Here is a 14,769-nt window from a genome sequence, read left to right on the forward strand (position 1 = left end):
GGTTTGATAAAAAATAAAAGTTCTAACAGGTAGAATTATGACGACACATTGAATATTTTTTTGATCATTCAAATTGGATTGGAAACTCGATTTGTATTTTCTGCACTCTTTGCTCTTTATCTCCATAACTGCTGGACCTGCCTTTGCCAAAAACTAATCAGCACATCTCCTTATCAATAGAAAAAAAATTGACTTAAACAAACCCTATCCTCATGAACCATAATAAAGCAGAATCTTTCTGCAATTAATAATAATGATATTAAAATGCACATTTGTGTTTGATAGTGTGATAATATAATAAGCATTCTCTTTTCTTATAAAAGCGAAGCGGTGAAAAGGTTTCCGAGCACTGGCCCTACATTTGTCAAGACACTGTCAAAATATGGGAGCCATTTTATATAAACATTACAAATGTCAATAATATGCCATAATAGTGTGTATAGTGAAAATTTACTGTTTTTTTCTTTTTATTTTTCTATATTTATAGAATATTTATTTCACTATCTGATATTTTTTAAATATTTTTGTTTATAATTCTAACAAGTGCACATTGTAAGTGCCTGAGCACTTGTTTACAAAATATTGTGCTAATAGTATGGAAAATAATTCTAAAGTGCATGATGGACTTCTAAAAATATTATCTGAATGTGATGAATATTCATCCAGCGAGTCAAATTCATCGACAGAACATGGGGCAAAATTTCGCAAATACAGCAAATCGAAGTGTCAATTTTGTTATAAAGATTATTTAAGTTCTGGCTCGTTGTCAAAGCATGAAAAACATTGTTCAAAGAACGAAAATGCCAAAGCGAAGAAAAACATAAGTGGAATGCATGATTGCATGGTAAAAGATATATATTAAAGTTTTATGTTTACTGTACTATTTTCATTATATAATTAAATATTTTATTGTTATTCTAAAATGATTTTTAAATGTTTATTCCTAGATAATATCGTAATTGTTTTAATCTCAGCTTCTAATGAAATTGAACACATTTCAATCACAACAAAAAAACTTTCTTAGTATTGCGTATAATATATAATGTTATTACAGATTTGCAAACAATCATTTCGTTATGCAACTGGATTAGAAAGACATGTACAAAGACACAAGGGTGAAGGAGGTTTCATTTGCAAACAATGTGGAAAAAAATTTTGTTCTGATGCTGAAAGAAAAATACACAAGGAAGCAATACATAATGTAATATTAAATGATTTGTCTTAATGAATAAGATATATCTTATCAGTATTATTAAAATAGTATTTGACATAGATCAATAACTGTCAGTTATGCAATCTAAAATTTAAAAAAGAGGAAGAATTTTATGCACATATAAATAAGGAACATGATGGTCGCGACAGAATTTATTCAGTTTGCAGTGAATGTGGACAACAGTTTAAGACTAACGTACAGCTTAAGTATAAAAATAATTAAATTATATTTTTATAAAAAGAAGTATATGTGTATCTTGCAGCAACAACAAACTATGTAAAAAATAGGCTTATAAATGAAACTTAAGTAATATTACTTATATTTTAAGTAATATTACATTAGCTATGCTACAGTTGTTGTTGTTTCAAGATCCAAAGGCAATACTTATATTAATTATAAACTGCAATATTTTTAATTTACCAGATATCATGTAGAATCTAGATGTGGAACTCTAAGGCAATGGTCATGCAATAATTGCAATTCAAAGTTTATGACTAAAAGCTCTTTGAGAGCTCATCAACTAATACATATAGGTGAGAAAAAGCATTTATGTAATTATTGTGGTAGCAGCTTTTTATCAAAAGGACAGTTGAAAGTTCATGAACGTAGTCACACTGGTGAAAAGCCTTTTTCATGTGAGGTATGTATGAAATACACTCAAAATAAGAAAAAGAATATCAGAATTAAACTTTGAGATCTTTAGTGAAATTTCGTTGACAGTTAAATTTGTCAAATTTGTTTCAAAATCCAAACTAATTTTTATCGGCTTAAGATATGTGATGTAATGATTTAAATAAATGAAAAGATAAAGATATAAATATATTGTGCACACAACTGTGAAATCTCTTATATTGCTTTGTTACATGATAGTTGATGATGTAATAATATAATTTATTTAGCCATAGTTTCATATGTCAGTACACAGTTTGATTTTTCTTTAAATATTTCTTAAAACAGTAATTGATATGATAATTAAAATAAAAACAGAATATAATAATAAATCCAAGCTCTAGAAATAAAATGCTCTGACTGTGAGCCAAAATACTTAGCTATTGTATTTCTACCCAGTGAACCACAAAACGTAATTAAAACGTTAATATAACGTAACAGATGTTACGTCAAACATAGCGGTTACGTAACCTAGGAGGCACACAGACGTTTCTATTTCCGCCTCAAAAACGTAACGGCCTGTTACGTTACACGAAAACGTAACAATTTCGTTTTTGTTACGTTTCCAAATTGCGCGAAAACGTAATGGTTTCGTTTTTACGTTTCTAAATTACTAAATTAACGTGTAGGTGTCTTAGATGTTACTTAAAAATTTAATAGAATTTGCTGTAAATATAAAAACCATTTTTTGTATTAATTTTATTTTATATTTTAATTAAGAATTTATAAAATTTATATAATACTTAAAATTACAAAACTACAGAATATAAATTTGAATTTTAAAAATTTGAGTAAACTAATACAAAAATTAACAATGCTAACAAATTTCTACTTAACAGGATGGAATTAACTGTTTTATTTTAATTATAAAATTTTAACAATTGAAAATAAGTCTTGTGTAAAGTTCTTGGCAACCTTTGTTTATCAAATTGAAACCATTTCACTGCTTTCTGTTTGTAAATGTATCTAAAACAGAACCAAACAGGTTAAAAACAATTTCTACAAATTATTTATTATTTATTTGTTATATTTATGAGTTTGCTTAGTTATCATGATAAATACTAAAAAATAATAAAATTATATGATAGAGAGAATTAAGAGGTTGCAAATATTTTTAATTTGAAATTGCAATATAATTTAAAGTCCATAACACATAAGAATTTTTTTTAATTATTTATTTTTTTAGGTTTGTGAAAAATCATTTGCATATAGAGAGTCTTTAGTAACTCATTCATCAGTGCATACTGGTATTAAGCCATATTTGTGTTTGGCTTGCGGTGCCAGATTTTCTTGTATAGGAAATTTGATTAAACATAGAAGAACTCGTTTAAATACTTGCGGTCTTCCGCAATATTGCACAGAAAGTGTTAAAGTCGCACCTAGACCTAGTGCTAAACGTAAGAGTTTTTCTATTTAATTTGTTCATTTATACAGTTTGTGTTGGTTTCGAACTATTATTTGAAGTAAATTTTAGAAACTGTATTAACTCAGTTTTAATATTGATGTTTGTTGTTAATGTGAAATTTGACAAAATATAATAATATACAAAAGTATATAATTTTTTTTACAAAACTTTTGATTATTAAGTACTGTAAGATTTGCCAATGTAATATTAATATTTTTAATCTTACTGATATTTTTTATTCATTACTTAGGTATCAGGAACCGAAGACCGAAAAGAAAAATAAATATTAATATTGAATCAGATCTTAAACAAGATTTGAAAACGGAAATTAATGTGAAGAATCAAAAATCAATTGAATCTTTTGAACCTATACAAAAGACTGTTGGTTTGTCACATAATAATCCACAACTTAATTATCTTAACAATGACATTGAAATAAAGACTGAAAATATTTTTGAAGGAAATAATGATTATAGTATAAAATCCTATTCTGGGGATTCCCAATATAATCAAGAAGATAAAAAGCATAGCTTAAATAAATTACAAGTTACTCTGGATCAAACTGTAATTGAGGATAAATTAAATGATTCAGTTATGATAAATGATATTAAAATTGAAACTCATACTACAGTGCAATCAGATGGCAATGATGGAATTGATGTTTTGGATGATAATGGTAAATGAATTATTTTGTAAATATTGTAAACAAATGTGTATATGTCATAATGAAAATTGTAATGTGATTTAAATTATCATCAAAGTTGATTGTACATATGTAAAGCCATTAAATTTAGATAATTTCAAATCATTAACATCATCAGTCAGCAATTTATGTTTATTATTTCATGCTATCAATGATACAAATTTAGTTTTAAATTTTTTGTATACATGCTTTAATGAAATTGTAACTTTCTTATATTAATTATGAATAGGTATTGAAGATCCCAACAACTATGATAGCAATAATCTCTCAGATCCTGAGTTAGTCGAAAGGAATGAGAAGAGTGATGTTATAGATTTGCCAACTGATTTATTTTCTCCCACAGAAAGTATAAATGGAAGACTGGAAAGACCATTATTTTCATGCAAGCTTTGTTTAAAAGAATATGCTTATTTATCTGCCTTAGAAAAACATGAAAAATCTCATGGTATGGTACAAAACTCAAATTTTACTTTGTTGATAATATCATTGTTTGATATTGCAGGTGGTGTCATGGGTACATTAACAGAGAACAAGAAAGAAAGGGAAATGAAAAATAAACAAAATAAAAGTGCATACAGCTGTAAATTTTGTTTCAAAAAATATTTAAACAAATCAATTCTTATAAAACATGAAGAAATGCATGGTAAACATTAAAAAATTACTTGGTAACCAATATAACCAATGAAAAAAAGTATAAAATTTATCATAACTATTATATTATATCTTTAATTTAATTGTATAATTTTGAACAAAGTATTGAAATAATTTATGAAATTACTTGAATACTTTATGGAACATGTAAAACGAATTTTGTGCAAATCAGATATCACAAAGTTCAACCCATTTATTATTTATAGGTAATATTGTTATATAAGCAAACTTATTACAAGGACTAACTATTATTTTTAACAGTAAACAAATAATTTAACAAAACAAAATTTCAGGTCCTGATGGTTTATTATTAGTTCGCTGTGCTTGCTGCCCACGTTTCTTCCATGACACTAATTCTTGTTTGCAACATCAGTATGCAGAACATAAGGATAAATTGGCTTGCACACCTTGTGCTAAATTATTCAAAAGGCCTGAGTTATTGGCGTTACATATTAAACGAGAGCATAGTGATGAACCTATTCCCAAGAAGAAATATAAATATGTTTGTTCTGTTTGCGGTTAGCTGATTTAGATTATTTTGAATTATAATCATTATTTTCTTTTTTTGCATAATTCTTATACTATCTAAATTTCAAAATATGACTCTTTAAAATCTAAGAGATACGGTATAAAAATTTTCATAGTTTTATTAAATTTTTTCAAAAATAATATATTTAAATTTCAGGCAAAAGACAGCCATCAAAACGTGCTCTTATAGAACATGAAGATTCTCATAGCCATAATGCAGATTTAAATGTTAAAAGTAATACTCTTTCAAGTTCTAATAAAATACACACTTGTCCAAAATGCAAACATATATATTCGTCTGCTGCATCGCTTCGATCACATATGACTGTCCATGCTATTGGTGGAGACAAACTACAACAGCTATGTCGGTGAGTTAACAATGAATGACCTTTTTAGTTTGTATCAATGTGCTTTTTAGGATAATCTTTATAAATATGAAAAATTTTAGACGTACAGAATTATTTCAAGTAAACAAGTATGATCATTTTGTCCATATAATCATATATAATCGATCTAATCTCCTTTATTTAGATAGTATTTCCAAATTTCTTACAAAACAATAAAAACGACGCGCAAAGGATTCACAATTTGTTCCACACATGTGTAGAATCTTGGTAAAAAATATTTTTTAAAAAAGTCCTTTCTCCATTACATCTTCAACCAGCCTTTGAACAACACACTATCAAATTGCGATTTTTTAAATTAGTATTTTGTGAAAATATTGTGTAATTACAAGTTTAATGTTTATAATACATAGTGTAGTGCATTACCATATCTTGATACCATGGATTATTAAAATTTTCCAATTTAACACTAAGAATAACTATTTACTATTTTATTTTTTCTTTTCACTCCAATTCAATTGTTTAAGTTTTTAATTTTATTTTTAGTTCCACTGAATGAAGGCTAGGATTATAGCCGAAACGTATGGTTTAAAATAAATTTTTGAAAGAAATTTGTTTTTTATGGATGTTATGCCCGATTACTAGATGTTGTTAATATATATATATATATATATATATATATATATATATATATATTCATATTTTCAATCTAACAGCTGATTTTAAATATATTTTTAAATCACAATTATCATTTGTATATATTAAAGTTTATACTTGTTTATCTATGGGTTTAGAATAACTTACAAAGTTTTCTTCTAGTTATTGTGGAAAAGCATTCAGAACGCGCGGTGAAGTTAAAGTTCATGAACGAGGTCACAGTGGCGAGCGGCCATTTAAATGTGAGGTCGGTATTAATGACATTAAAAGAATGAATATTTTGAGATTAAGTAAAATTACATCCTTTTTAGTTTTGTGTTAAAGCATTTGCTTACCGCGAATCTTTAATTACACATCGTTCTATACACACGGGATATAAACGCCACTTTTGTTCAGCTTGTGGTGCTAGATTTTCATGTGTTTCGAATCTTCAAGCTCATAAAAGAAGTCGAAAAAATACCTGCGGATCTGATGTAATGGACAACAAGAATGTTTTAACAAATCAACAGCACATAGAAGTAAACAAAAGTTTGGACAACCTACCGATGATTACATAAAATGAAATTTTATCTTTTTTTTCTGATATTGCTCATAGACAGAAGCTGAGCTTGAAAACAGCAGCCACTTTTTCATATTTTCAATGACATCACAGCCGAATGATGAAGTAAAAAGGTGAAAATTGTTATATCAGATATTTTCAAAAATACCTTTAAAGTGATTTATGATTCATTTTAATATCAGGGCGGGGCCAATTGTGTTTGGCAAAGTAGCCATTATTAGTATTTTTTTAAAGAATATGAAACATTCTTTTAATTGAATTTAAATATGTATTTATTATATATTAAATTTAAATATCTATTTAAATATATGTAAACTTCCATAGACTATCAAAGTAAATAATAAAATAATTTAATAATAAATAAACTAATATTTCAAATAACTTATTTTTTAATTTTTCCATTTTCTTAAAAAATTTATCGACTTTTAATTCTTTTATAATAATCAATTACAAAAACTTGAAAATCATCAGAAATATATCAAAATATTTATTGTATGATTGGTTTAGAGCATGTATGAATATAACATTAATATACCTATGGTTGAACAATTGACTTAATGACATGATAACATAGACATGCACTACGTTGTAGTATAAGAACTTAGCTACTGTTAGTAAGTACTTACTACTGTCATTATTTTTAATTTTATACTTACGGATGATCCAATTTTCATACTTATAATCCATATTTATTTTAAAGTTTATAGGTATATATATATATATATATATATATATATATATATATTTATATATATATATATATATATATATATATATATATATATATATATATATATATATATTTAATATGTATATATATATATATATATATATATATATATTTTGAGGATTTTTTGTTCGACGTTGAAACATATTGAAATGAATAAAACAGCTTTTAACTTTTATCAACGCGATGTACTAATTAGAATCGAGAAAACTTTTGCCGGTGATAAAATATTGAATCAAAGCATTATTTTCAATTAAATTAACAAACTGCTATACCTTTCAAACAAAACCATTCACTTTTGGTGAATTTCACAAAGTTAAAATTTAAGACTTTAAAGTACATCGCGTTGATGTAGAGCGTTATAATATTAGACAAGAATAAAAACAATTTAATTATCACATATTCAGAGATCTTGTTTTGCTTTAAACCGTATATCTCCAAATAGGTGTATTTCATAAAGTTTGAATTTCAAGTTTGAATTTCGCGCTTTAAATTGTACAAGAGGTGACAGTCATTCTGACACATGTTGACAACTTCAATTGTCGAAGAAATGTTCGTGAATTAACACGCGGTTGAGTTAATTAACGTTTTTTAATTAAATCCTTGATTAGTTTTAATTAATTTATGCATCAAAACGTGTAATTAATTTAGCAAATCATTTTGATATAATAAATTTATCGTGAAACGTTAATTAAAAGCCAAAAAATGGGTATGTTTGGAAGTGCTTGGATGTACCTTGAATAGTTTTATAAGTATCTCTTTCAGGGCCTCCATTTTGAGTAAATTTTATAATTAAACAATTTATTTACAGCGTCAATGTATCCTTTATTTATATATATGCAATTGTAAAATGTATAATTTATATATATGTGCTTTTGTAGGTTATATTTAAGTACTTTCAACACATATCTCTTTATTATCGAATTCTAAATTCACGAAAGTCTCTAAGTAAGTCGTGTGTCGTATATTGTGTAAAGACTTTACTCGGACAATTGCAACAGGTCAAATAGACTTGTGAAAGACTAAAGTTATGTAGTGGTTTTAAAGTAGTGATTTTGTGTCGAGTACTTGAGATTTCTGGCAAATGCTCCAGAGGTGGTTCGATTAATGACTATGTATCCTGGGATTTGCTGCAGAAGATTTTCAACAATGTAAGTGCAAAGCATGTTTTATACAAAGCGAGTCAAAGAATATATTTCTGATATATACAGGCATTTATCATGCTACATCTGATATGTAATACTTTATTTTAAATATTCAATATTTAATTCTTATAAAGCGAGAGGTTTTTCTTCAGATGGTGAAATAATATGATAAAATTGTGCTTGGGCATCCATCCAGTAATTAAAAACAGTGTTATTGAAAGAAAATGTTTTTATTTATTTAATTTATTAAATTGGTTATATTTATGCTTTTTTACGTGTTTTTATTTATATTTTTCTGTAATTATGTATTTTTTATATTGTTTTAAATTGTAACCCTGAAATATTTAATTGTAGCACTGAAGATGGGTCAAATCAAGACCCGAAACGTATGTTTCTGTCTAACTTTTGTCTAACTCTTATATACTAATTTATTGTTTACAACCTATTTACAAAATCCAACAGTAAGCACTTCCGATGACCGCGTAACTTACATATAACTAGCAACGCGTTTTGTAATTATTAAACAAATAATGATTCGAATTGTTATTACAGTTCAATACATTAAGTTTTTCTTATTTTTAAATTTAAAGCAGTCAAATAATTTTGAAAATCTTTACTTCAATACAATATATTAATTCATCTTTAGTGAAACTATAATTTGAATAGAAATAAATAAAAGATATTACTCATAATTTATTTTCCGAAAGAGGTTTACAATTAATGACCGAGTTTTTTTATTATATACTACTTTTATGCTTGTAATAATAATGTTTCTTATATAGTTATGTATATAATGCTTGTTTTTCATATTAAATGAAATTAATTGAAAGACGCTTTGAGAACTTTTGCCTTTCTTATCCGATATCATTTATAAAGCAGCCTGTATATATTTTAGTGGAATATTTTCTGACTCGGGCATTATTAATATAGTTGTATACATATATCTGCTGAAAATATTGTTTATACTATTGTTTACAATTTGTTTATTTGAGTCAATATCATTTTCTTTAATAAGATATACTTTATTAATTTTTAATGCATAAAATACAATATATTGTTTGTTTATTCAACTACAACTAATATAAAATAAGCTAATAAAAGATTATAAGTTAATTTGGCAGACATATGTGTAAAAGACTATGTTCATATTTAATTTGTTATGGGGAAAACATGTTGATTCAGTTTTTTTAATTTACTATTAAAATTTTATGAATGTTTTAAATCAATATAAAAGATAAAAGTTTGTACTTCTCGTATGTATCAAAGACATTGAAAGTAATTTATATTATTACAATTCCATAATAATATTCCACCAGAAATTCTTTTGTTCTATAACAACACTATGAGCTGATATTATGTAGAATTCAAAATTCTTATATATTAAATTTTTGTTACCAAATTATTAGTTAACCAATACAGCTTTTTGTAAGCATCGATTACTTATTTGTTGAAGAGGTCTTAGCATCCTTCCTTAGGTAACTCCTAAATTGATGGTATTTTATTGCAAATTACAAATTTACTTTGTTACAAATTCTCTTTTTTTGTGACACTTCTTGTTCATTATTCTTCGGAAACAATTTTTTAATCCAGTATCAAGAATCATGTGTTTTTCCTGTAGCGATATTGACTGCATGTTCATTTTTATTTATTGGATAACACGATTGCTGGTTTTGATCAAATTATTTCAAATATTTAATACGACTTACCAAATCGTTAATTTAATGCAGCTTTTAAAAGTTTTAACTGTAGTTTTATTCTAAATTTATTCAATTATATCGCTGCATAGCTAAATGATAAATTTTTATTCTTTTGTTGCTAAAAACAATTTTGATCAAGACATGCAATCGAAGTTTCAAAGAGTTGACTTGAATGATTAGACAAAACATAATTTTGTTAACAAGTTTATTATTCGATTCAAGTTGTAAAAACTATTTAACTCAATTTCTAAAGGATAACAATGAGCTTTATAACAGTTTTGAAGTTTTTAATGTTAAAGTTTTTGAACATTTTTTATTATTTCATTTTACAAATTTTAATTGAATTTCTGTTTTGGCTTTTTCCAATAATTTGTATATTATTCAAGTCAGCTATATTTATTTTTTTGTCTCGATTAATTGTAAAGGTTTCACATGTTTTATCAAGTCGTATAAATGATTTTGATTCGATTAATATGATTTCATTTCATCGATAAATTAAATAATTCTCTCAAATAATTCTTTTTTTTTCTAAGTCAAAATTTTTTGATTATAATTCTTTCGAATAATTTTTTTTTCTAAGTCCAAATTTTCTGATTATAATTCTTTCGAATAATTTTTTTTTTTTCTAAGTCCTTTCAGATAATTTTTTTTTCTAAGTCCAAATTTTCTGAAACCTTTTCAATTAAGACAGACGAGTTATTTATGCATGCTGTATTATCCCAAAGCCAACATTCGAATGAATGAGGCTCACATTGAATATTTCACAAAGAGAAAATTTTATTGGGGCAGAGTTAAATATTTTAACTAAGTCCCAGTAATTTTTTCTCGTTGTGAAAATTTCAACGTGGACTTGATTTCATTCGAGTATTGACTTTGGGAATTGGTGTGAGGGAACACTAAAAAACATAAAAAAGTTTCAACGCTGAACAGAAAAGAGAAAAATTGATCTGGGACTTAGGGGGTTTTTTTTTTAGGCTCTCCACCTCCTCCTTCCTCCTCCTCCTCCTCCTCCTCCTCTTCCTCCTCTCTCCATTTTTTTCCCCTCTTTTTTTCGCTTCCGCAATGTGTCTCTCTGCGTGTAACCTCTCGCATCATGGACCTCTGGTTGACCATCACTTGGTGTGTTCGTTTCAGGACCCTTTGCGCTCGCCAACAGCCAGCCACCAGCACTGCTCCATTTTTTCTGCTTCAGAGTTCCTTGTCGTCGCCTTCAGTTGGATTCGATCCTGCTCACCTTGTGCCTCCAGAGCGATTTCACCGAGTATGCGGTCACTTAAACCACTCGGCTATTTAAGTTATTGATGATAAAAGTTATTTTTATTCCTATATTGTATTAATATTGAATTTTAATAAACAATATGTATCACACACATCTCTCTTATTCATCATCTGCCTCTACCCCTCTCTTTCCCATTACTTCCTCTACTTTTTTTTTTTTCTTTATGTATCTCTCTTACAGTCAAGGCGAAACTTGAGTTTTTGTTTTTCAGAAATATTCTAAGTGTCAAGGTCGAAATGCGACACCTGAGTTTAATATTTTGAACTAATATTTGATAATTTTGAAAAACTGTAGACTTCATTTTTCAAGCATCTTCGGGATTTGAACCGAGAAACACTGAGCTACCGTAGTGGTTACTTAACGATCTCGGCCAATTGGTTATACAGAACCCTCAGCTATTTGTAAATATATAAAGTCTTATTTCTGAAATGAAAGATATAAAGAGAAAATGTTGTGTGCGAAATGTGCGAATGGCCGAGGTCGTAAAGATACGGTTTAGTCCAGAATAACAATTCGAGGTTCGCCAGTTCGAGCCCCATTTGACTGAAAAAAATATTTGGAGCCAATAATTTTTCAAACTGTGTAAATAAATAAGGCATATAGATAGAATTAAATTTATTGAGTGTCAGTATTACAAAAATCGACATAATATATATATATATATATATATAAATAAATATATATACGCATATATATATATATATATATATATATATAAGATAAGAAAAAGTAGGAGGATAATTTTTAATAAATTCATATTTACGCCTGGTTAGCAGTAAACCAAACCTACTTTGGTGTAATTTAAAAATCTTATTATTTTTTCGATAAAAAGACAGTCTATCAGGAGCAGCCAAAATTGGCCAAAATCGTGACTTTCAAATGCAATTTTAAGGCACTTAATGAATGAAATTAATAATTTTAATTAATGCTTTGTGTAGACTAAAGTACAATCTTTATACCAAACCAAAAAAAATACAAATTTATCATCGTCTTCATAGTTAAAATCAGCTTCAAAGTTGGCAATTTTTCAAACTTCAATTTGGTACCAAAGGCAGAAGAATTTTTTTTTCCAAAAACTGATTTCATATTCGGAATCAGCGCCTCGAAAACTATCAGAATCGGTCAAAACATTTTGAAAATCGCGAAAAAAAAATTTAATTTCATTAGTAAAATTTTGGTTTTGCTACCAATGATTTCGATTTTTCGCAGCGGTATGTGGATTTATCCAAAAACGGATAATATTTTCGAAATCAGCGTCCCAAAATCAATCAAAACCAATCAAAACATTTTGAAAATCGCGAAAAAAAGCCGATTTTTTAAAAAAAAAATCGATTTTGCAACCAAAGATTTAGATTTTTCGGGGGGTGTATGTGGGTTTATCCAAAAATAGATAGCATTTTTGAAATCAGCGTCCGAAAATCTTTTTGAATCAGTCAAAACATTTCCAAAATAGCGAAAGCAAATCTATTTTTTTGCTAAAATTCCGATGTTGCAACCAAAGTTTTGTTGTTTTTCAGTGGTACACGCCCTGAAAGCTCATCAAACAGGATAATTTCGTCCTTGGCGTAATAAAAAATCATCCAAAAACTTTGTCCAATAAGTTCTTGATCATAAATTTCCTTTGGTATAGGGGAGACCCAGATTTTATGGTTCCTGTTCCTATATGTGCATAAGTACCTGTGAAAAGAATAAATATTTATTCTAAGGATATACATTTAAAATAAGATTATTTTTTACTTAATACCAGACTAGTAACAATAAGTAAGCTTTGAATATTTTATTTGAAAATAAAACCACAAAAACTTAGTGAAAAAATAAAAACATTCGAATAATTTGTGGGTAAGTACAGCCGAATAGTTACATCATTTATGTTAATCGAATAACTTAATACTCGTATCATTTCCAAAGTTTAAAAAAAAGCTCTTAAAACAATCCATAGATAGTATTCATGGGTTCAACTTCAAATAAATCATTTATTATAATCGAATAATTTGATATCATCACTGTAGTTTCAACAAAAGCATGAATAGCAGTCTTTGCTTTTAATATGGTTTATGATTTATAAATCTAAATTTTATCTATTTTTTACCAATATAAATAAATTAAAATGCCTAGAACAAAATTTTCAAGTTGTTTGATAAAATGTACACAGACACAAATTTGCGTTCCAGTTAAAAATTATGAGTTTTTAGTATCCAACTCTATGTACTAGTTTGTACTAAATTCTAGTAAATTTGATATAGTTTTTACTAATGTAAACAAATTAACGTGCCCGAAAAAAAAATTAAAAGTTATTTGAAGAAAAGTAAAAAAAGTCCATAATCTACATATTACGTTTAAATTTGCGTTTCAACTGAAAATTGTTCAAAATTTTGATATGCAAGTATATAAAACAATTTATACTATTTGTTAGTAAATTTCATCTAGTTTATACTAGTATAAACAAATAAACATGTTCTGAACATAGTTTTAAAGTTATTTGACAAAATGTAAAAAACCACCTATAGCCAATTAGTAAACTCAAATCTGCGCTTCAACTACAAATTATTCAAAATTTTAATATAAAAGTGAATATAACAATATACATTAAATTCTAGCAAATTTTATCTAGTTTATACTAAAACTAGATGACCCGACAGACGTTGTTCTGTACCCATGTCTACAATTTTTAATATAATATACTAATATTTACCGTTTACCTAAAAATAATAATTATTATTACTTGAAAATAATAATTACTCTTCACGCCAAAATGCATATACATTTATAATGTGAGCGATGTTAAATGTAGAACTGATAAAATGATTGATATAAATGATGAGATATGAAATGATTAGTCTCAATTCTCACACTATATTGGAAATTGAAGTTTTTTAAACGGTATGGCATAACCATAACTATAATATAACACTGATACTCCACGTTGGATTAAATTATTTTAATTTCTTATTATTTAAGATATCCAAAATTGCATCTTAAACTTTTCCTAATCGACATCGTTAGGGCCGAATTGTATGTATTCATCTCTACTTTCCCATTTGTTGTTATAAAGTGAAATTTTTACGAATTGTGGAATTCAAAAATATTGTGGAAAGATAAAAATAGATGCAAAGAAATTATATATTGAAAAAAAAACTATATTGATACTTAATTTCATATTTTAGGTGAACTAATTTGTAATATTTGTTTATA

At 26.7% G+C, this 14,769-nt stretch overlaps 1 protein-coding gene across 4 annotated transcripts; it reads left to right on the plus strand.

The window, feature by feature from the left end:
• The first annotated feature begins 448 nt into the window (after positions 1–448).
• LOC113382089 (oocyte zinc finger protein XlCOF6-like) lies at positions 449–6,913 on the plus strand. 4 transcript variants are annotated; one of them, XM_026620644.1, is made up of 12 exons: positions 449–844; positions 1,055–1,201; positions 1,274–1,419; positions 1,637–1,853; positions 3,069–3,279; positions 3,538–3,963; positions 4,220–4,435; positions 4,493–4,633; positions 4,935–5,159; positions 5,327–5,537; positions 6,333–6,417; positions 6,482–6,913. In XM_026620644.1, the coding sequence occupies exons 1-12, from the start codon at positions 596–598 to the stop codon at positions 6,725–6,727; spliced, it is 2,520 nt and encodes an 839-aa protein (XP_026476429.1). In that variant the 5' UTR covers positions 449–595; the 3' UTR covers positions 6,728–6,913. The 4 variants fall into 4 exon arrangements, with proteins under 4 accessions (XP_026476429.1, XP_026476430.1, XP_026476431.1 ...); XM_026620645.1 differs by having other exon boundaries at positions 6,333–6,412; positions 6,482–6,562; XM_026620646.1 differs by lacking the exon at positions 449–844 and having other exon boundaries at positions 1,092–1,201; positions 1,274–1,408.
• Positions 6,914–14,769: the final 7,856 nt, after the last annotated feature.

The sequence above is a fragment of the Ctenocephalides felis genome, unplaced genomic scaffold (assembly GCF_003426905.1).
Source record: "Ctenocephalides felis isolate EL2017-DRISC unplaced genomic scaffold, ASM342690v1 CF-g0.4_SCAFFOLD_03267, whole genome shotgun sequence".
Taxonomy (NCBI): domain Eukaryota; kingdom Metazoa; phylum Arthropoda; class Insecta; order Siphonaptera; family Pulicidae; genus Ctenocephalides; species Ctenocephalides felis.